General features: G+C 44.5%; 2 protein-coding genes across 2 annotated transcripts in view; one reads left to right on the forward strand and one right to left on the reverse strand.

Annotated features, from left to right (window-relative positions):
* Positions 1 to 5337, reverse strand: part of NT5DC2 (5'-nucleotidase domain containing 2) — a 67288-nt gene extending 61951 nt beyond the window's left edge. Inside the window, exon 1 of the mRNA XM_030569077.1 lies at positions 4790 to 5337. Coding sequence (XP_030424937.1) covers positions 4790 to 5123 — 334 coding nt within the window. The 5' untranslated portion in view covers positions 5124 to 5337. The remainder of the gene's footprint in view (positions 1 to 4789) is intronic.
* A 4258-nt stretch (positions 5338 to 9595) lies between these two features.
* Positions 9596 to 14918, forward strand: SMIM4 (small integral membrane protein 4). Its single transcript, XM_030569351.1, has 3 exons — positions 9596 to 9699; positions 10342 to 10534; positions 14547 to 14918. The coding sequence occupies exons 2-3, from the start codon at positions 10357 to 10359 to the stop codon at positions 14606 to 14608; spliced, it is 240 nt and encodes a 79-aa protein (XP_030425211.1). The 5' UTR covers positions 9596 to 9699; positions 10342 to 10356; the 3' UTR covers positions 14609 to 14918.
* Positions 14919 to 22743: the final 7825 nt, after the last annotated feature.

Consider the following 22743-nt stretch of genomic DNA (forward strand, 5'->3'; position numbering starts at 1 on the left):
GATGACTTGTGCCTATAGCAGCCAGTACAGGAACCTTGCTCTTATGGTAGACACCTTCCAGCACCACAACTGGCTCTGTGGTATTAAGGCAGTAGGCTCCATCTTGGCAAAGACTAATAGGCCCTGCACTCAAAGTGCAGGTCTAACAAAGGGTATTAAATGACAAAAGATGATGCTGAAACAATGCTGACTTTGCTGAGTTTAAAGTAGCAATTTCATTCTAAAAATATTTTTCAAGTACAGATGTCTAGAGCCGTACAAAGAGCTTAAGGTATTACCCTTGTTCTACATTTGGGGAAACTGAGGTAGAGGGTGACTTACTTAAGGTGAAAGAGGTGAACAACAGAACTGGGAACTGAATCTAGAGATCTCCAGACTCCCAGTCTCTGCTCAATCCACCAAGCCATGATACCTCCCAAACCCAAGTGATTTGTAAAGCACCTATTGTGATAGCAACTCTTTGGCTATTTAGCTACTACTTCTGCCCAACAGAAACTACTTAAGTTGCAACGTATTATGAACGCTAGTTTTAAGAGTGATCTACAACAAGTGATACTATACTGAAAACCAACAAGACAGAACCACCTATTCTTTGAGCCTGCTTGAGACTTGCAACATGTTCATAATTAAAATATGCTAGATCAAAGACAGACATCCTATGATATACAGGGATCAACATCAAAAAAGCCCAGACTTCTCTTCTTATTTTACACCATCTCATCGAAAAAAAAAAAAAGGGAGATATACTGCAAAAAACCACATTCAGTTACTCAAAGCACATCAATTATCCCACAGTTTACACACTTGAATTTATTTATTTATTTATTTTTACACAAAAGGTCAAACACACACAGCAACAACTTCACAGCTGCCATCTCCAATCCTCTCTGCAACCCTTTTTCCAAGCTCACTTAGATTTTTTTTATTTTATTTTATTTATTTTTGGGGGAGCCGGAGGGCACCTTTGGGCCTCATCTTTCAAGGGGCCAAGCACCCTTCTCAGTTTGGAACCATGAGCAACAACTGGAGTCCAGGAGGCCCTTTCCAGATCAGGCCTTTCTGCATGTCCCAAACTCATCAGCTCTCAGCCACAGCCAAGAGTCGACAACGTATTCAAATCATGCAACATACGCAATACCACTAAACCGTTCCTAAAATACCACCATTTCCTCTACAACCTCACCTCAGGAACTCTGGTATCTGACTTCACCTTAATTAATTTTACAAGTTTGGGAGGCAAGTTTAGCAATATTTTGGAAGTCACTTGCACGTGAATTTTGGTGGAGAATGTTTTGAATTTGCATGTCTTCATTCCTTAAATCCCTGCTTTAGTAAATGCTTAATTTGTGCCAGGGCTGAGCCCCAGCACCTCTAGACTTCGCAGTTCATAGCCCCAGCACCTCTGGGCTTGCTGCGTCAGTTATGAAAGTAACAAATCTGTTTGAGCTCCAGACACCTCTTTCACTACAAAATTAACCGCTGGCTTTAGTCTCTCCCAAAATCCAAGTTAAAGCTTCAATTTACCATCATCTCTCTTCAGCAATACCTAGAAATGGACACATCTAATTCTCCATTGCCAAATCATCACTTGTTTTCCACTTGTGTCACAATTCAGTACCATGATCTCAGTATCACTAACAAAACCACTAGATCCTACTCCCTTGGGCCTGGTCTACACTGGGGGGGCGGGGGGGAAGCAACCTAAGATATGCAACTTCCGCCATGAGAAGAGCATAGCTGAAGTCGATGTATCTTCGTTGGACTTCCCCACGCCGTGAGGACGCGAGGTTCAATTGCCACGGCTCCTCCATCAACTTTGCTTCCACCTCTCGATGAGCTGGAGTTCAGCACTTGACGGGAGAGTGATAGGGGATGGATTTATCGTGTCTACACTACACATGATAAATCAATCCGTGATAGATCAATCACTACCCGCTGAGCCAAGGTAGTCCAAGGGTGTCATAAAAAAAAAAAAAAGGAATTTACATATTGGTTCAGATTATCCATCCACCAAGCCTGATGTTCTGCCTCCAGCAGCAAATAACTGATTTTTTTCGGTTTGCTTTATCTGAAAAAAAACTCTTAGAACATACATGGGCAATATGCAGTATTGTTAATGGTTGGCCCTGGATGGGACTGAAGGGAGGAAAGAGAGGAAAAAAAAAAAAAAAAAAAAGTGACTTCTCATCCCGGCTGTAATAAGATTATCCCCAAAAGCATGTGATTTTTGTCACCTCCTTGTTCCTATACAGCTCGTTCTTCCCAGACCATGCCTCTGCCATATCACATTATTTATATACTGTGGTCTCCGTATTTTAATAAAATGCATAAAGCTAGAACAGCTGTTAATATTCATAAAATGTTTTGAATGGTGAGATACCATAAAGGAAGCTGTATTGAAAAAAGTATGCAATAATGTAAAAGTGCATAATTCTAATCACATCAGCTTTTGCATAGCTATTAACTTTACTGCCATGTTCAAGCACACCACAGTATAATGCATTTCCAGTACTCCAGGAAACAGCTGTGAACTTCTGATGCATGGTGCTTCCCTGCACCAAACCCATAACATTGTTGTTTAGTGTGTGTATATAGAAGCTTCCCTATATATTATTCTATTCCAACTCATTCAATCAGCAAAGAACATTTCACACCAGAAGAGATTTTAAGGTGGTATCATTAATGAACTAAGCAGTCACCAAAAGCTGATTACAAAAGGCAGAGTTTCTATTTACATCTTGATAAGCATTGATAATGGGGAAAAATGCAAAGAGACATGTTTTATAAGTGAAGAAGAGTGTTCATAACATACAGAATTTGTAAGATTACCCAGACATGACATTGATTCATCAAAGATCTGACAACATTTTCCATTGTATCAAGTATCAGAGGGTAGCCGTGTTAGTCTGGATCTGTAAAAGCAGCAAAGAATCCTGTGGCACCTTATAGACGTCTGTTAGTCTATAAGGTGCGACAGGATTCTTTGCTGCTTTTCCATTGTAGTCAGTCTCAAACTTTTGCAATTCATCCAGAGAGGCTCATTTGACACTGAACCTTGAAATAACTGTCAGTCAAGGAGCAAACCTTTGACACCAAGTTTGGTGTAAGTCAGTTTTAGTCATTAAAAAAAAGTTATGAGACACAAAGAATTCAGGATTTACACTTTTTCCTGCCAGGACTCAACAATAGGTGTGTGTGTGTTTTCGTGTGTGTGTTTTCATGTGTGCCCTGTTATTAATCACAGACTTTTTTTATACAGTGTATGGCAAATACCTTACTGAAGGTCTGAGAAAAAAAGACTATTCTTCTGCATGCACATTAGCTACTTCACATATTTTGCACTCTGCATTTGGTACTGCTAATCATATCGCACAGATTGACAAATCTGTGATAACACATACAAATGCATACTGTTGTAATAATGCAAACAAAAAAAAGGCATAGTTAGCCATGTCAAGAAGTCTGCACGTGAAGTTGCTAAATAAACATTTATCAAGAGATTGTAATAGCTTCTACCACCACATATTTTAAATTGAGAGGTTCTCGCTCCTCTTTTAATACTAGCATGAAACAAAAGGAAAAATGAGCTCCAAGACACTGCTAGAGCAACATTAGGACTCTGACAAATTGGAACGCCTTTGCAGCTTGAGACTTAAAACTAACATACCCATTCTGACAGCATATACTTAATACTTCCTATTGTCTCTTATGGACACACAGTACTTACCTTTGCACATCCCACTAAGGAACATACAGAACCTTACATTGTATAATCACTTTTTTTTTGTTTGGAAAACATTAATGACAAAACAAGTAAATCTAAACAGCAGCAGCACTGTCTTCATAGATGAATATAACTAAACAACAGGCGCACTTTCTTCCTCTTCCTAACAATAACAGCCTTACAAACAGCTACTTCACAGTAGAAAAAGAAAAAAGTCAGACTGTGCCTAGCCTTGCAAGGTTGCTTACTCAGGGCATTCCAGGGACTAATAAACCCACAGGAGAATATCCTCCTTTACTTTGTGTTGGGTAAGCAAGCAGTTTAAGAAAATTTAGCAAAGAGATGCTGGAAGGTGCTGGTTTGACAGCCTTGGAGACCGAAGTCCTGCATTTAACCACAGAACAGGTACAACAAACTACTGGTGACAAGTTTGTCCACGCCTAATATCTTGATATGGAAAGTATTCCAAAGAGGAGTTCTGTACCCATCGCCTTGCCCGCTAACAAAATTCAGAGTCATAATTCACCACCAGTAAACAACCACATAGTCAAACGGTTCCAGTGTCCTGGCAACACTAAGTGGCGATTTACAAGTCTTGAGTTTTGCTGGGGCAGATGCGTGCCCCACCCTTTAAGGAAGCTGGCTATTAGTGCCCGTTATGGTGATGCTTGTGTAGAGAGCCGCTTGGGCATTACAAGCAGTATCTAGACCACCACTCTGGGCAGGGCCCGTGCTGCAACCCACCGGGCTGAGAGCCTGCCCACCTGCTGACTGACTGCAAGCGCAGGAGTTTGTTGGCGCACAGCCCCGGTGGTGCACGCTTGGAGACTGACAGCAGGGCAATTTCCCCGCGGGGGAACCGGCTGCCTGAGGCACAGCCGGGACGGGGTTAGGTCTGACGGGTGGCTGGTTTGCTAGCAGCACTTTAGTCTCTAGCGGTTCCCCGTCCTCCCTGAGCCGGAGGCAGGGCACAGCCCGGACCCGGGGCAGCGTGGCCCGGGAGCTGAGAAGCAGTACGAGGCACTGCAGGAAGCCGCAGGCCCAGTGCCCGAAGCCGGTTCTTACCATACACCAGCTTTTTCATCTCGTGGTATCTGGCCCATAGGTAGGACTTAGTGTCGGCGCCCTCGGCAGGGCTGGGCTGGCTGCTCAGGGGGCCGGCTGCGGCCGGGCTCGGCTCCCCAGCTCTCCGGGCTCTGCCTGGGGCCGGGGGTGGGAATTGCCCCGCAGACTGGTGCTGAGCCCTTTGCTGGCTCCAGCCCGCCCGCATGCCCTCGCCAGGGCCGCTGCTGGCGGCGGAGCTGCAGCTCTGGCAGAAGACGGCGGCGGCCAGCTGCAAGCCAGCCCTGTTGCCCTTCCACAAGCCGCTGCCCGCAGCCTTGAAGCCGACAGCGGCCATGGTCTCCCCGCGGCTCCCCGGCAGGCGCGGAACCTAAGACGGGCCCGAAGAACCGCAGCCCTCTGGGAAGGGTCTGAAGCCCCGCGCGCGCGCTTCCATGCACCGCTCCCGCTACCCTGCAAACCGAGCGCCCAGCCAGTCGCCTGCTGCTCGGGCACCGCGGCAGCTAACTCCGAGCTGCCAGCCAATGAGCAGCCGAGCGAGGCGGGCCACGCGGCCAATCCTCGATTCTGCAGAAGAGCCAGCGTTCGGGGGCTGCGAGGGCGGTCTCTAAAGGCCAGCATGCCCCGTCCACACAGCCGCCACGTGTGGCCCCCGGGGCTGCGCGGCGGCACGGAACTTGTAGTTCTCCCCCCTGTTTCACTGGGGCCCTGGTCAGGCAACCGACGCGCCAAGTACTACAGCTCCCATGAAGCATTTCGCCCATATAGCTGGAGGGTATTTAAATATTGTTTATTGCAGTCCTGCGGGAGCGGTGCGCAGGGCTCTGCGTAGTTTGGGGTTTTTGGTGTGCGTGGCAGCGTGGGGGAAGGGGATGTGACTTCCGTTCTTCTCAGTTACTATTTAAACAAGGAATGGGAGAGTCCAGTAGCCCGAGTTATTTCCAACTAGACTGACCACAGAGGAAAGCAGTAAAGAGAATAATTTTGCCCGTACACGGGAAGATGGAGTAGATGCATGCTATCTTCTCTATATTCCGTTTCTATGGCCTTATCTACATTAGGGGACTTAAGGGAAAAACCCGTTAGTGCTATCATCAGTTCAGCTGTACTGCTGGGAGCTCTATTGTAGACAATATTCCACCCTCTTCATGTATTTTTACAAGTCAGCAGATTTGAAAGCTGTGTAAAAAACTAAAAATTAGAAGGAAAAAAAAACCTGGAAGCTGCTGGAGCATTGTGTAAACTAGAACTCCACTGGTGCTATTATAGATGCAGCCAAAACAACTTTTAAAGGGAAGGGGTTTTTTTTTGCTTTAATTCCATGGCCTATGAGTAAGGCTAAGAATTTAGTCATGGACATTTTTAGTAAAAGTCATGGACAGGTCATAGTCAATAAACAAAAATTCAGGGCCCAGTGACCTGTCCATGACTTGTACTATACACCTTTGACTAAGGTTTTGGTATTCTGGGGGGCTCCAGGGGTGCAGCTGCTGCTCTGGAGAGGGGACTCCGGGGCATCCGCTGGTGCTCGTCGATGGGGGTGTGTGGCCAAGAACTGTTGCCACTGCTGCTAGTGGGGGACAGCCCTGCCGGCCTGGGACCACCAGTGCTGTTGCTCAGGTGGCCCTGAGATCAGATGCACCTGCTGGCAGCAGAGGAGCCAGCGTTCGAGGGCTGCGGGGGCAGTCTCTACAGGCCAGCACGCCCCGTCTACACAGCCGCCACGTGTGGACCCCGGGGCTGCACGGCGGCACAGAACTTGGAGTTCTCCCCACTGTTTCACACAGAATCTGTGACTTCCGTGACCTCCATGACAGACTCTCAGCCTTACCTATGAGTCTTTCAACAACTGATCATTACACACCTCACACACACATTGAACACTGTCCCAGGACATTTTGATCAGGTTATTTTGGTTTACATGATGAGATAAAAACATGGAATGATGGCATATTTAGTAGGTTGCCAATAAATTTATTTAGAAATAGCATTCATAATCCCATTATCAGTCACACTTCTTAAAAGCATTAAACTGCATTTTAATTAAAATAAAATAAATTAATCCTTGCCCTCTATAATACAGTTAGAAATATTTAAATCAATCCTGTCTTGCAAGCAGTTATGTCTCCTTTTGGAATTAAGTAAAACTAAGTTCTTTCCAAATAATTACATACTTAAGCACAGATAATATATTCAGCCCTGGACAGAAAAAAAAATTGAGGACAGTCCCTTCCTGCCAAACCAGCACAAGACCAAAATAAATGATGGAAACTGATGGATATCCTTATACACCTCAGGGTTCAACAGGATAAAGAAAGATCCTGCAAGTCAACATGCTGTTTCTCTCTCTTGTAAATATTTTTTAAAACCCTTTGGGAATGAAAAAAAAATGCCTAAACTGAAAAATATTAGACAAAAACCCAATTTTTACTACACCCTTGACATAGTTCAGTTGTGCACTCAAGCTTTTAACGCTGGACCACAATATATCGCACATATTTGGTCCAAGTACAGTGTTAAGTTAAATTATTATAATGGGGCTGGATTATGTATGCTATTTTTGCAGAACAGGGATTGTAGAAGTGCCCTGTTAAGTAAGTACCAGATCTAGATGCCCGTGTGCAAACAGAACTCCACATATCAGTTCTGAAGATTTCTAAAATGGGAAGTACTGTAGAGGCAGACCACTGATGCCACTTTAGCCCCAGCAGAATAAAACCAATGACCCTAGCTATTGTCATCCTAGCTAAGGCATAACAGGACTCAATTCATAACCTACTCAATTTACACAGGCACTGAATGAAAATGGCGTTCCCTTTACACAGATATCCAAAAGCTAAAAAAAAATCTTCTGAATTCTTAATGGTCCATGTAAAAACTGAAAGCCCTCTTGACATATAGGGCATGGAGCTCAGGAAGCAGAGTATATCCCAAAAGTAAGAATACAGACAGGTCACCTTGAAGAAAAAAATGTGGCTGTCCCCCGATGGGGTTACTGCTATTAAAACAAACTAATGTTGGGATAGAGGGAAGATTGCTGGGGTTTATGTATCTCATTCTTCTACCTCAAGGATAAGCTGCTGCTCAAAAACCCCAGTGCACTAACTGGATCATCTGAAAATGAAAACTGACCTCTTGCGTCAGTTTCCTTGTGAAAGCTAGCCAAATGCAATTGCACCTTCTACTGCACACGGAAGGATGAACTTTCTCTGAAATGCAGTGCCAGTGGCAGTGGCCAAGCAGAGCCACAAAAGAAATTCAAACATGAGATGGATACCTCATTAACCTTTTCTGTTGTTTGATGGGATTTATAGCAGCAGAAAGCCAGCTTTCAATATTAGAGTCTTGTTCAGATGTGCTTGGAGTTAGCAGCTTGGAACAGGTGTAATGCAGAAAGTAAACTAGTTACTTTCAAAAGAAAATATTTTATTGGTATTGCCCAAATGGGAGAAAGGAGCGGAGCCATCAGCTCTGTACCAGAGGTAAACACATACCACTGTTCAGGATAGGATTTCAGGTTTAACATTCTGTGCCCATTTGTCATTGCGCATCACTGATCCATTGGCAAGCTGCTTCGCTGCACAGTACTATCTCTTAGGGTTAATTCAGTTTCACTTCTCCAGGCTGACATTTGGGGGTTCCTCAGTCTAGGGAAAAGTATGTGTAAATTTGCTTATTTGAAGATACTATTTGATTCCTCAGCTTGAGTGTCACATCACCATGTAAGGCTGTGCAGTAAACTCTTCTCTCACGACAACCTTGAAATCACAGGAGGGGGTCGGTAGTAACCAACAGTCATCAAATTAGGCCTGAATAAAGACTGGGAATGGATGGATCATTACACAAACTAAAAAATATTTCCACATGCTAATTTCCCCCCCTACTGTTACTCACACCTTCTTGTCAACTGTTTGAAATGGGCCATCCCAATTACCACTATAAAAGTGATTTTTCCTCCTGCTGATAATATCCCACTTTAATTGATTTATCTCGTTAGAGTTGGTAAGGCAACCCTCATCTTTTCATGTTCTCTGTATATATCTATAGATATATATCTTCCTACTGTATTTTCCACTTCATGCATCTGATGAAGTGGGTTTTAGCTTCATGCCCAAATCAATTTGTTAGCCTCTATGGTGCCACAAGTACTCCTCCTTCTTTTTCCTGGTCTGTTACACAGATAAGCAACATAGAAAGTTACTCAGATAGTGAGAGGCATTAACAAGTGGGATAAACCCTGGCCTAGGGCCCCTGACCACAAAGATAGCTAGCAAGGGGGCAGTACCTCCTCTTAGGTACCCACACCCTGGCCCCAAGTCTGAGAGCCTTCGGCAAGGGACTGACACCCCAGCCCAAGGCGCAGCACCCGGGCCCCCTGCCTGAGAACGATCAGCCAGGGGCCAATGCCCCAGCCCACAGCCTGGCATCCTGACTCTCGCCTGAGAGCCATCGCCAAGAGACCAACACGGTAGCTCAAGGCCTCGCTCCCCAAACCCCTTCCTGTGAGCCATTGGCAAGGGGCCAACACCCCAGCCAGTGCCCGGCTTCCCGGCTCTCGCCTGAGAGCCACCAGCAAGGGAAAAAAACTCGGCCCCTCACTGGCCCCCCCCTTCGCCGCAGGGGGTGACCTACAGCAGCACTGGAAGGAGCGGGGCGATAAACCGCACACGCACGGAGACCGACGCAGACTTGACAGAACACGAGACGAAGCCACGCACAGCCGCTGCGGCTCTCCGTCACGGCCAGGCCCCGGCCTAGGCTACAACCCATCACGAACCGCGCTCCTTAGGCCCTCCCTTTCCAGCCGCTCTGACCAATCAGGCAAGCGACAACCCACCCGCCTGGATCACGTGCCCGCTGCTGCGGCGCTGTCTCCTCGCGTTTGCCCTTCCGCGCCCGAAGTGAGACGAGAGGTGGGTCGTCGTCCTTCTTGGGGCTCGCGAGGCGCCTCGCCCTGTTGGCTGCCCTCGGACTTCCCGGGGGTGGGCAGGAGGGCATATCCGGATTGGGGACCGTTAGATGAGTGACCGTTGCGGCCTCTCGACACCACTACACAAGCTGGGGGTGGGGCTGGGGCTCCCCCGAGCAGGAAGTCGGGGAGTGGCCTGTAGGTTTGTTCTCTGCGGAGCGGCGAGGGCCCCAGCTCCCCCGGCCCTGCCCCCACTAGAGTGCTTGGGGAAAGGGAGGGGGGTTAACACGTCCTCCCCTCCCCTTAATACTGGCTGAGTCCGCACTGCAGCTCCCCCGCCCGCTGTGCTGTTAGCTCAAGTTGGAGGCTCTTGTGTGTGGACAGAAGTAGGGGTGGGTGGAACTAGCGCGGCTGTGAAGAGGCAGGAGGCGAGAGCCGACCTGCCTCCTCTCACCTGTGCTCAGCTGCTCCGCGGGGGGGGGGGGAATGGTGTAGTGGCAAAGACCCAGCTGTCCTTGTTTACTGTGTGACAAACCTTTCCCTTCTCCCATGTGTGCCGTGAGAGATGCACTAGAAACACCCTGGAGTGGGTTGTGTTTGGGCTTGTAAACACTTTATTTGACTCCACAACTCTTATTTCTTTCAGGTTGTTTGGGGGTGGATGGGAGACCCGCTAGTCATCCCTGAAATGCTGGGGAGGGGAAAAATAAGATACTTCTTGCGGCTGGTGCCCGGAAAGCAGTACTTTGGCATGTACAGATTCCTTCCTTTCTTCTTTCTCTTTGGGGGAGCCATGGAGTGGTTTATGATCAATGTCCGGCTTGGTGAAGAGACATTTTGTAAGTGGCAGGAGAGTATTGTCAAATTGCACATATTCCGCTCTTGGATCCAATACCTTTTTCTCTAGTGAAGTGGGCCTTAAATTGCTTGCTGTTACTGATGACCTACTATCAAAAATATTCGACGATTCCAGGATGTACACTTCATCATTTTTCTTATCTATAAACTACAGCTCCCATGAACTAAATTCCCATAAAAGCAGCAAAGAATCCTGTGGCACCTTATAGACTAACACACGTTTTGGAGCATGAGCTTTCGTGGATGAATATCCACTTCATCAGATGCATGTAGTGGAAATTTCCAGGGGCAGATGTATATATGCAGGCAAGCTAGAGATAATGAGGTAGTTCAATGAGGGAGGATGAGGCCCTGTTCTAGCAGTTGAGGTGTGAAAGCCAAGGGAGGAGAAAGTGGTTTTATAGTTGGCAAGCCATTCACAGTCTTTGTTTAATCCTGAGCTGATGGTGTCAAATTTGCAGATGAACTGAAGCTCAGCAGTTTCTCTTTGAAGTCTGGTCCTGAAGTTTTTTTGCTGTAGGATGGCCACCTTAAGGTCTGCTATAGTGTGGCCAGGGAGGTTGAAGTGTTCTCCTACAGGTTTTTGTATATTGCCATTCCTAATATCTGATTTGTATCTGTTTATCCTTTTCCGTAGCAACTGTCCAGTTTGGCCGATGTACATAGCAGAGGGGCATTGCTGGCATATGATGGCGTATATTACATTGGTGGACGTGCAGGTAAATGAACTGGTGATGGTGTGGCTGATCTGGTTAGGTCCTGTGATGGTGTCGCTGGTGTAGATATGTGGGCAGAGTTGGCATCGAGGTTCATTGCATGGATTGGTTCCTGAGCTAGAGTTACTATGGTGCGGTGTGCAGTTACTGGTGAGAATATGTTTCAGGTTGGCAGATTGCCTGTGGGCAAGGACTGGTCTGCCACCCAAGGCCTGTGAACGTGTGGGATCATTGTCCAGGATGGGTTGTAGATCCCTGATGATGCGTTGGAGAGGTTTTAGCTGGGGACTGAATGTGATGGCCAGTGGAGTCCTGTTGGTTTTTTTCTTGGGTTTGTCTTGCAGTAGGAGGCTTCTGGGTACACATCTGGCTCTGTTGATCTGTTTCCTTATTTCCTGGTGCAGGTATTGTAGTTTTGAGAATGCTTGGTGGAGGTTTTGTAGGTGTTGGTCAGAGGTCAGACAGAGACCAAAACCTCTCCAACGCATCATCAGGGATCTACAACCCATCCTGGACAATGATCCCACACTTTCACAGGCCTTGGGTGGCAGACTAGTCCTCGCCCACAGGCAACCTGCCAACCTGAAACATATTCTCACCAGTAACTGCACACCGCACCATAGTAACTCTAGCTCAGGAACCAATCCATGCAACGAACCTCGATGCCAACTCTGCCCACATATCTACACCAGTGACACCATCACAGGACCTAACTAGATGAGCCACACCATCACCGGTTCATTCACCTGCACGTCCACCAATGTAATATACGCCATCATATGCCAGCAATGCCCCTCTGCTATGTACATCGGCCAAACTGGACAGTCGCTACGGAAAAGGATAAATGGACACAAATCAGATATTAGGAATGGCAATATACAAAAACCTGTAGGACAGCACTTCAACCTCCCTGGCCACACTATAGCAGACCTTAAGGTGGCCATCCTGCAGCAAAAAAACTTCAGGACCAGACTTCAAAGAGAAACTGCTGAGCTTCAGTTCATCTGCAAATTTGACACCATCAGCTCAGGATTAAACAAAGACTGTGAATGGCTTGCCAACTATAAAACCAGTTTCTCCTCCCTTGGTTTTCACACCTCAACTGCTAGAACAGGACCTCATCCTCCCTGATTGAACTACCTCATTATCTCTAGCTTGCCTGCATATATATACCTGCCCCTGGAAATTTCCACTACATGCATCTGATGAAGTGGGTATCCACCCACGAAAGCTCATGCTCCAAAATGTCTGTTAGTCTATAAAGTGCCACAGGATTCTTTGCTGCTTTTACAGATCCAGACTAACAGGGCTACCCCTCTGATACTAAATTCCCATAGGCATGCTAGAGCACACCAGTGCTATTTTTGTTTACTTAGCAGCAGCTTTCATTAGAGTTGGTTTAAAAATCTGATTTAAGATTTTAAGTAACAAGCAATTAGCATCCAGTTTAACAAAGTATGCTTAAACTTTAAACACCCCTTACATTTTTAAAAATCTAAAAATTAGTTGCTCTGTAGTTTTATATTGTAAGACTTCCCATTGCAGGTTCTGTTTCAGCCTGAGAGCAACTGAAGACACCTTATCTAATGCCCCGTCAACAGTGGAATCAGAACCATCCAAGCAAAACAGTGTGTCAGTATCAGGATAGTAATCCAGTATATTGAGCGTCAGACTTTTAATCCAGGTGCAATGAAGGTGAAACATTAATTTGGCTGTTGTACACCTGAAAGATTAACGAGTTGCATTAAAGTGGCTTCCTCTCAGCAAGCTGCTGTTTACCCAAGTAAACTCTATGGAAGCAATGAATTACGGAGTTTATTTTTTTAATAAAGAAGCCTCCTATTAAACTTGTATATAGGGGCATTTCAGAAAGAGGAACTACATAACATTTCAGTGTTGCTGTTTGGTACAATGCAACAATCCATCACACTTCACATGCAGGAATACTTTTGTATATCCTGATGTTTTCTACATTTGCAAACACCTAAATATATCATTTCCACAGCTGAAAACTAATATTTTTCCCAGTCTGATGTCTCACATTAGGTGCTTTTAGTGGGTTGGTTGGTTTGTTTTGCATGTAAATCTTCCACTGGCACTACTGCTGTATGGTAAGGTTATGAAGCAAAGCATGTTAATTAGAAAACATCCTTTGCATTTCAGCAGAGTAGTTTATTTTCCTCCATGTAACAGGAATGCCATATACCTAAATGATGCACTAAAGGCAGAGCTGGCTCACTTAATTCTGCAGTTTTACTTGTTCCAAAACTGATTGTTTTCCTGAAAAACAGGCATACATGGTAAAATGGATCATTTATCATTGTTTTCCATTGCAGGACCTCATCTGGTCATGGGTGTTTATTATGAATTAGAAGTTCAGACAGGACCATATTAAGGCAACATGGGGCCTGAGGGATTCTGTGGCATAGGGTAGGGGATAGATGGGAAGCTTCCTCTCAAGTGGCAAGTGCCACCCCAACAAGATATCCACTGGGGGGAGACAGGCTGCACTATTACCCAAAGGAGGGAGACTTCAGCCTTCATAAACCTGGAGGGGGGGAGGAGGGGTTGCTGACATCACTCCAGCAGAGCTGTGATTGAGCAGTGGCAATCAAAGCCCCCCGCCCCGTCACAGTCCTTTGCTGGTGTGGGGTCACTAGGGCCCCCTAGAACAGGGGTTTTCAGAGTCAACACTTCATTATGTGGAGTAGCTCACAGCTGAGCTGCTGTTTCAGGCTGTCAGCACATGCAGGTAGACATTAGTGTGTTAGTTACACTCAGGTTATATTTTCAGTCTTTGCAAGCATCAAGTCTAGAAACAGTGTTGTGGTTTTTGGTTTTTTGTTTTTTTTTACGAAGCTGAGATTCTAAAGCCTTTGTGATATTCCAGGAACTAGGAACCTGGGCACAGACCTATACCTTAATCTGGCCCTGCCTTCAAACAGGTGTGCTGTCTTTTTTTTTTTAAATTGTTGCGTCCATGGAACTGTGCACATAGCCAAGAAACTGTGTACACGTATTTCAGGTATAGAATTTTTTTAAAAAATGTATATTCTGTGTTGGATAAAACAGCAATTCTGGGCAAGATGGAAGTGAGAATTTACTTTTTAAATAGGGTAGATTAGACTCTCTTTAAATTCTTGTCAGCATCTATAAATAGAAACTAGCTTTGAAAGCTTCTAAGCATCAAACTTCAAATTTAGGATTTTGTTCTTGGTAGATTTATTGACTCTTCCTAAAATCTCAGACAAATAATCAATCAATCTCTTCACGGCAGATGATGTTTACCGTAGGAAACGCTCAGAGAGACAGTATGAGCAGAGGATGGAAGAAAGATGAATTTTGCACTGAACCATTTTGACAGAAAAACCCTGAGCTCTTGAATCCTGTGAATCATAGTTTAGAGAATTGTCACTCCTGTTAAATGCATTCACAAGACTACATCTCTGCAAGTTGGACTGTAATGGATTCAGCGCCAGGTCTATGAAACATGGTTTTCCAAAGTATTTTTAGAATGTATTTTTTCTTCACCCACTTCAGAATCTTTTCCAGTAATATTTTCTGAATAGAAGGGTGAAGAATGTTGTTTGTGGAAAGCTCTGTTAAATGAACAAAACTGAATAAACAAAGTACTACTGCTTCTTTCCTATGCATGTTGAGACAACTCCCTCTGCAACCAGATTAAGCGGAAGAAAAGTAGGTAAATTTTACTTTGAATATACGTGTATCTTGGCACATAAGCAATTTCCATGGTTGGTTTGATTGTATTGCTAGAAACTGCTCGTCTGGTTTGTTTTCTTTCCAGCATACTGCTCTTCCCCCCAATACAATAGTATAGATTTATGGAAAAATAAGCTTGCTACACTTAGAGTGTGTTTTGAAGAGTCATCCATCCATATAGGCCTGACTAAATACAAGTATTGTTACACCAACTGCAGCCACGTTGATGATAAGGAGATGAATGTGAGATACATAAATATGGTCCTGGGAAAAAGTTATTTTAGATCCTTACGTGTGGAGGGACATGCAACAGAAATATCATATCAAATACTGAATTCTTTTAATTGATGCCTGGATCTATTTCTATAGAAGGAAAATACTGCTTAAGAACAACAGGAAGCTGTTTAAAACAACTTTTTGGTCTTAAAGCTTAGCGGAGCTAAGGACATTTAATTTCAATATATAAAGGCATTTCAGTAATGCAGGAACATCACTCTATCATGTAATACAATATTTTGAATTAGAATTGATTATTAAAACTGCAGTGCCAAGCCAAAGTTGTGTGCAGCAGTTTGTGTTAACTTCTAACTTACGTTTGCAAAGTCAAGAACTTAATTAGAAAAATGCCATAATTTTACCTGTACAAAATTTGGCCCCTTCTCTATGCAAATATATTATGATAGTGTTTAATTACAGTAACTCCTTGCTTAACATTGTAGTTATGTTCCTGAAAATGCAACTTTAAGAGAAACAATGTTAAGTGAATCCAATTTCCCCATAAGAATTAATGTAAAGGGGGGGAAGGGAAGGATCCAGGGAAATTTTTATTACCTGACAAAATATATAGATATACACACAGTATACATTTTAAACAAACAGTTTAATACTGGTCCCAGCTATGATGATTGTGAAGCTTGGTTGAGGTGGTGAAGTTAGAGGGTGGAAGAGAGATTTCGCAGGGAATGCCTTACTGCTAAATGATGAACTAGCACTTGGCTGAGCCCTCAAGCCTTAACACGTTGTTAATGTAGCCTCTCATCAAGGCAGCATGAACAGGAGGGAGGGGAAACCGCATAGCAGACAGAGACAGACACATAACGTTTGTGGGAGAGAGAGAGAAATGCACACTGCCCCTTTAAGTAAACTGACGTGGATCAGGAAGTTGAGACACCATCTGCTGCCCCAAGCTCTCTCTGTCCCTCCCCATCTGTGTCTCTTCCCTTCTCTATATGGAGAAGGGGTAAGTGGGGTGCAGAAGTAGGAGAGAGGGAGACATCCCTGACATTAGCACCCCCGCCCACAGCAAGCAGGAGTCTCTTGGAGCAGCTCCAAGGCAGAGGGACAGCTGAACTGCCAATTGATAACCTGCTGGGCGGCTGCAGCACAGGGAACTTTGGGGAGGGTCAAGCTGAGGGGGCTGCCAGTCCACCCTGGTTAAAAGCCTCCACCAGCTAGCTGCAATGGGCTGCTATCATAACCTAGTCCCAGATTTGGACCTTAGCGTCCAAAATATGGGGGTTAGCATGAAAACCTCCAAGCTTAGTTACCAGCTTGGACCTGGTAAAGCTGCCACCACCCAAAAAATTAGAGTGTTTTGGGGCACTCTGGTCCCCCCAAACCTTCCCTGGGGACCCCAAGACCCAAATTCCTTGAGTCTCACAACAAAGGGAAATAAACCTTTTCCCTTCCCCCCTCCAGGTGTTCCTGGAGAGACACACAGAAGCAAGCTCCGTGAATCTAAACAGAGGGATTCCACCCTCCCCGTTTCCAGCCTTGGAAAACAGAAGTACCGAGAGCTAATCTCTCTTTCCCCTCACCCAGAGAGAATGCAAAGTCAGGCTAGTAAATCTAACACACACAGATTTCCCCCTGACTTCTTCCTCCCACCAATTCCCTGGTGAGCACAGACTCAATTCCCTGGAGTTCCCCACTAAAGAAAAACTCCAACAGGTCTTAAAAAGAAAGCTTTATATAAAAAGAAAAAAATACATAAAAATGGTCTCTCTGTATCAAGGTGACAAATACAGGGTCATTTGCTTAAAAGAAATATGAATAAACAGCCTTATTCAAAAAGAATACAATTCAAAACATTCCAGCAATATACCCAGGTAAATACAAAAGAAAACAATAGAAACCTTACTGCCTTACTATATTTGTACTTACAACTTGGAAACAGAAGATTAGAAAGCAGGAAACAGAAATCCTCTCATAGCCGAGAGACAGACAGACAGAAGATCCCAGAACAAAAGACTCACACACAAACTTCCCTCCACCCAGATCTGAAAAAGTCTGGTTTCCTGATTGGTCCTCTGGTCAGGTGTTTCAGGTACTTCTTTCCAGGTGTAAGAGACATTAGCCCTTAGCTATCTGTTTATGACAGCTGCTCTTCCTGAAAGCAGTAGACAAAGCAGGTGGCTACCAAACGAGGTTAGAAGGGAGCAGTGCACAACTTCAATTAGGGAACATGCTCCTTTAATCAGCAACAAAACAATGTTAACCGGGATGACTTTAAGTGAGGAGTTAGTGTACACTATTTCCCCCCCCCCACCCCCAATGACCTAGCCCTGCATCATTTAGGGCACAGGAAGACATGCTCACTGAATTAGCAATTATTCAATATTTTGTTTATTCTCATGGCTTAATATGTGGCCTAATCTCATATTAATTGCACACTACTCACACCCAACACTGATGACAATTGTTAATTTCTTAATTCACTTTTCTATGGTAGTCTTCACTATGGTATCTGAGTGCTTCACAAGTATTAATGAATTTATATTCATAGCTCCCATGTGAGATCAGGTCATATTAGTATCCCCTTTTTATAAATGGGATACTGAAACAGAGAGATTATCAAAAGCGTCAAACTTTGGTTGCCCAATTTCAGAATTCTGCATTCTGATTTTTCAGAGTAGTTAGCATTTTTATAGCAATTTATGTTCAAAGCACAGCTCCCACTGACTTTAGCTGCATCTGGGAGTGCTCAGAACTTCTGCAAATCAAACTTCAGAGTCTCAAGTTGGGCAAGCAGAAAGCAAGAACGCAATTAGTGGCCAGCTATGAAAAGTTTGTTCTAAAGGACTTGTCTAGCATCACATAGGAACTCTGATGGAGGCTGAGCAGAGTCCAGTTCTCACAGTGGCATTCAAATACTTTAACCATGGGACCCTCATAGACTCATAGGTCAGAAGGGACCAATCTGATCATCTAGTCTGACCTCCTGCACAAGGCAGGCCACGGAACCCCACCCATCCAATTTTATAACAACCCCTAACCCAGGACAGAGTTATTGAAATCCTCAAAATTGGTTTGAAGACCTCAAGCTGCAGAGAAACCACCAGCAAGCGACCCGTGCCCCACGCTGCAGGGGAAGGCGAAAAACCTCCAGGGCCCCTGCCAATCCGCCCTGGAGGAAAATTCCTTCCCGACCCCAAATATGGCGATCAGCTAAACCCTGAGCATGTGGGCAAGAGTCACCAGCCAGCACCCAAGAAGGAATTCTCTGCAGTAACTCAGTTCCTTTCTGTTCTTGCAATCCTGCCTCATTTCACTAACTACACACCTTTGAACTAATGAGGAAGGGATCCAGACACTTTAAACAGGTCATCAGCAGGGTTGGAGCCTTAAGATTCTCAGCACAGACCTCTGCCACTTGAACTACTGATATCAATAGTAGGTCATCATTCCCTAGGTGGGTCAGCACTGGAAGGGACACACACTTTGCCAGTGGGTTTCACAGATATTTGCTGAATGCCAGGGAACAGAGACACTCAGGAATCTTGAGTTCCATTGAAGGTTCTGGAAGAGAGTATAACCTAGGGATAAGAAACACTTCTTGTCTTTGGCCTCTGTCCTTGACTTCCTCTACCCTATACCCCTCATCATAGTTCCAGTCTCAGTCTTCTCCCATCTGGACTCCTCACCTATCCCCAATCTGTGCCTATTCCTAGTCTTCCCGCTCAGCCAGTTTGTCTTCACATACATACCCATAGAGATGGACTCCTCATCTGATCTCAGTCGCCCCCTCCCCCCCCGCAAAGTGGCTCCTCGTCCCCCACCTGTTCCCTTGACTGGCTCCCAACCCCTCATCTTGCCCAGCAAGTCCCAGTCTCCTTATACCAATTTTCTCCTAGCACCCCCACCCCAGTCTGGGTTTTGTCCTGTCTGCATTCAAGTCAGTGAGCTTCCTTCCTCATGCTGCCTGAGATCCAGCACTAAAGAGCACAGGGATAGAAAATTTCTTACCAATAGTTACCTTTTTGCTAGCAGTTTCTTCCATAGTTCTTGACACCTGGGCTGTTCTGCTCACTCTTGCAATTCAGAGGCAGATCAGCTTTTTGGTGCCACTGCTCTGGCCATGCCCCCTTGGCTCCCACCTGTGGACAGATGAGTTATTCCAAAGCTGTAAAAATTGTAGTAATAATATTAGTAACAAATACTTCAGAGGTAACTGACCGACTATGTTCAGTGGACCACAACAGAAAAAAAAAGTCCCATGTTAAAGATCCCACTCAGCAGATGACCTTTTGGCTTGAGGCTGAGTGGGTAGAATTGTGGGAGACACTGCTAGCAGAAAGGAAATTATCAATAAGAAATTTTCCATTCTGCAGCCCAGCATCTCCCACAGTTCTCTGGGACTTGTTAAGCAATGAATAGATGTAAGAAGAGCATAGAGAAGGTCAGAAGAAAAGGAAAACAGTATCATCTCCCTGCGTATGCAATTGCTCAAAGGCAAAAATAATTTCTAAGCCATCACCTCCAGCACCTTTCTGCTTAGGTCACTGTATAGAACAGGAAGTCCACCTTGTAAAGCTTGCTAACATTGGTAGCAGTTGACTATATGGCAACCTTACAAATTTCTGCTGTGCATTCATGAGCTCTTTTTGCATACGATGTCACCAAAGAGTGCAGGGAGTGTGTCCTGACCTGCCTTGTATCCTTCCACAATACATAATCTAATCCAGTGGTTCTCAAACAGGGGGATATGTTCCCTTGGGAGTACGCAGAGATCTTCCAGGAGGTACATCAACTCATCTAGTTATTTGCCTAGGTTTACAACATGCTACATAAAAAGCACAAGCAAAATCAATACAAACTAAAATTTTGTATAGACAATGACGTTTATACTGCTCTACATACTATATGATGGAACGTAAGTATAGTATTTGTACCCCACTTATTTATTTTATAACTATATGGTAAAAATAAGAAAGCAAGCAATTTTTCAGTAACTGTGTGCCATGATACTTTTGTATTTTTATGTCTGATTTTGTAAGCAAGTAGTTTTTAAGTGAGGTGAAACTTGGGGAGACACGAGACAAATAAGACTCCTATAAGGGGTACAGCAGTCTGGAAAGGGTGAGAGCCACTGATCTAATTCACCTAGCAATAGAGGACTTGGAGGCTCTGAGTCCTTGGCATATCAGGTGGAAGGATACAAACACGGCACCCAAACTCCGCATAAACCCTGTATATTTGAGATAGAAGGCTTTTGAAGGTCTTCTAACATCTGTCTCACCTTTCCTCAGTGGGCTGCTGTGGCGTTGGACAAAATGAAGAGAGAATCACTTATATGGAAGGAAGAGTTCACCTTTGGGACAAATAATTCCAGAGGTCTGAGCACCATCTTGTCTTCATGAAACACGCAATAAGTCTCATGCCCAGAAAGCGCTGCCAGCTCCAATACTTGCCTGGCGAACATGATATTCTATCAGAAAGCCAGTCTTGATGGACAAATAAAATGCTGACACTTACACCAGTGGTTAGTCATGGCTCTTAGTACAAGTGGCAGGACCCATTTGGGAATGAGGCCTGATCACCGGTTGGCTAATCAGACTGCCCTAAGGAATCTGGCTACCTGGGGGTTCTCTGCCAGAGAACCCATGGATCTTGCAAACACCACACTACTAATGGCAGACACCTGAGATGCAATGGTACTAGTTTGGAGGAAACCTTGTCAAAGCTTTCGTAGAGAAAAATCCAAAATAGCCAGAGTTCCTGGTTTCCTAGGATTAGCTTCGTGATCCTGCACCAGTCTCAGAACTTGGTCCATATAAAGGGGCATGCTTTTAAGGTCACCACTCTTCTTGAACTGTCCTGATGACTTTGAAGGACAAGCCTTAGTGCTTCCCTTTCAATAACAAGGCTATTAGGTGCAGCTAGTTTGGATGACTGAAGAAGAGGACCTTGTGAGAGGATGACCTGTCTCTTTAGGAGCTGTAGCAGTAGTCCTAATTTCATCTCTATCAGGTCCAAAAAACGGGGCTTGTTCCTCCCTAGGTTGTTCACATAAGCAACCATGGTCATGTTATAGGACCTGAATCAGGACTTAAGTTTCCTTCTAGGCTGGACTGAAACCATTGTAGCACCAGCTTGACTGGTCTTAGTTCTGGGAGGCTTATGCTGTAGGTCCTTTCCTCTAGGTTCCAGATGCCTTGAGCTGTTTGGGACCCCAAGTATGCTTACCAGCCTTCCAGGCTGGCGTTGATTGTGAGCATCAAATGATCTAGAAGACTCATCGGCATGACCTAGTGGACGCTGATCTGGGCTGACCACCATTTTAAAGAGTTGATTACCTGTCCCGAAACCCTCATTTGATCTTTCATGCATTCCGTGTAGTCCAGTACCTTGAAGAAAAAGCCTTGAAGGAGCCTGATGTTTGACTGCACCCTTGGAACGACCTTTATATGCACAATAAGCAAAAAGTCTGACAAAGTAACTGAAAACAGGGTCTTGCAAAAGTGCTGGGCAATCTTAACTGTAGGTAGTGCTGCCAGCTCTGCTTTAATAATGAGACAGTGAATCAAATTCAACACTAGCTGAAGCAGCCACAGCTCCACAGTTCATCTGGGCCCACTAATGTCAGCAGTAATTTTGCTCCACTGTATCATTAAGATCTAAATTAGACTTGATGGCAAATAGCATAAGTAATAGGAATATAAGAACTGAGTTTTCAAGCAGAAACAGTCTGAAGTTTGGGAAATTTCCTGCTCAAATGGATTGTACAGGCCCCTGTGGCACTTTGTTGTGAAGGGCCATTTAAAAAGTTGACGGACATTATGTTTCTTGAGAAGAAATGTTTCCTCTCTTGAGAATCATTAACTTTTGTTAATTCAGTTACTTAAAAACATCACATTGTGTGTCCTGCTGGCTATTTGACATGATTTGTGTTTCCAATTTATGCCAGACACTTAGATCGTTAGATAGCAGCCTCTGTACTTTTTTTTTAAAAATAAAACTAGAAAACATTTCCATCCTTATTTTTAATTGCAATTTCAAATGTTAGGTAAAGGTCTTTGAATATCAGGTTTACAGACAGACTGTGCTTTTTTCACCATTAGTATTATAATTTGGCTTAATTGGAATCATGGGATTTTTTATTTTTATTTTTTATACTGCCAGTTTGTGCTATGACAGCCTGGGTTGGTTTAAATCCTACCATGCCAATCACCACTGGTTTGCTTCTTTTGGTGACTGCTCTTCAGTCCTTGCTGATCTAAAGGTCATATCTGACATGGCTCAATATTGGATCTGTATCGTTCAGCATCACTGTCCTTGGCAGTACAGCCAAGGATTTCCTACTGTGTAGAGGACAATCTGAATGCTGTTTTCTACTGATTCTTAAAACAAAAAAAACTACACACACCTTCTCCCCCAAAGTCTTGATAAAAATCTGGATTTGCAACAGTCAGAGCTGCTTGAAATAAAATTTTAACAAAAGTCTTCATGGGACAATCAAACCTGGTTAATCCAAA

Source organism: Gopherus evgoodei, chromosome 7 (genome assembly GCF_007399415.2).
Source record: "Gopherus evgoodei ecotype Sinaloan lineage chromosome 7, rGopEvg1_v1.p, whole genome shotgun sequence".
NCBI lineage: Eukaryota > Metazoa > Chordata > Testudines > Testudinidae > Gopherus > Gopherus evgoodei.

Bases quoted from the DNA above. Each gene is read 5' to 3' on its own strand.
- SMIM4 (XM_030569351.1), top strand. From the start codon at position 10,357: ATGGGAGACCCGCTAGTCATCCCTGAAATGCTGGGGAGGGGAAAAATA. The intron at 10,535-14,546 runs GTAAGTGGCAGG...TCTTCACGGCAG, and splicing joins GCTTGGTGAAGAGACATTTT to ATGATGTTTACCGTAGGAAA.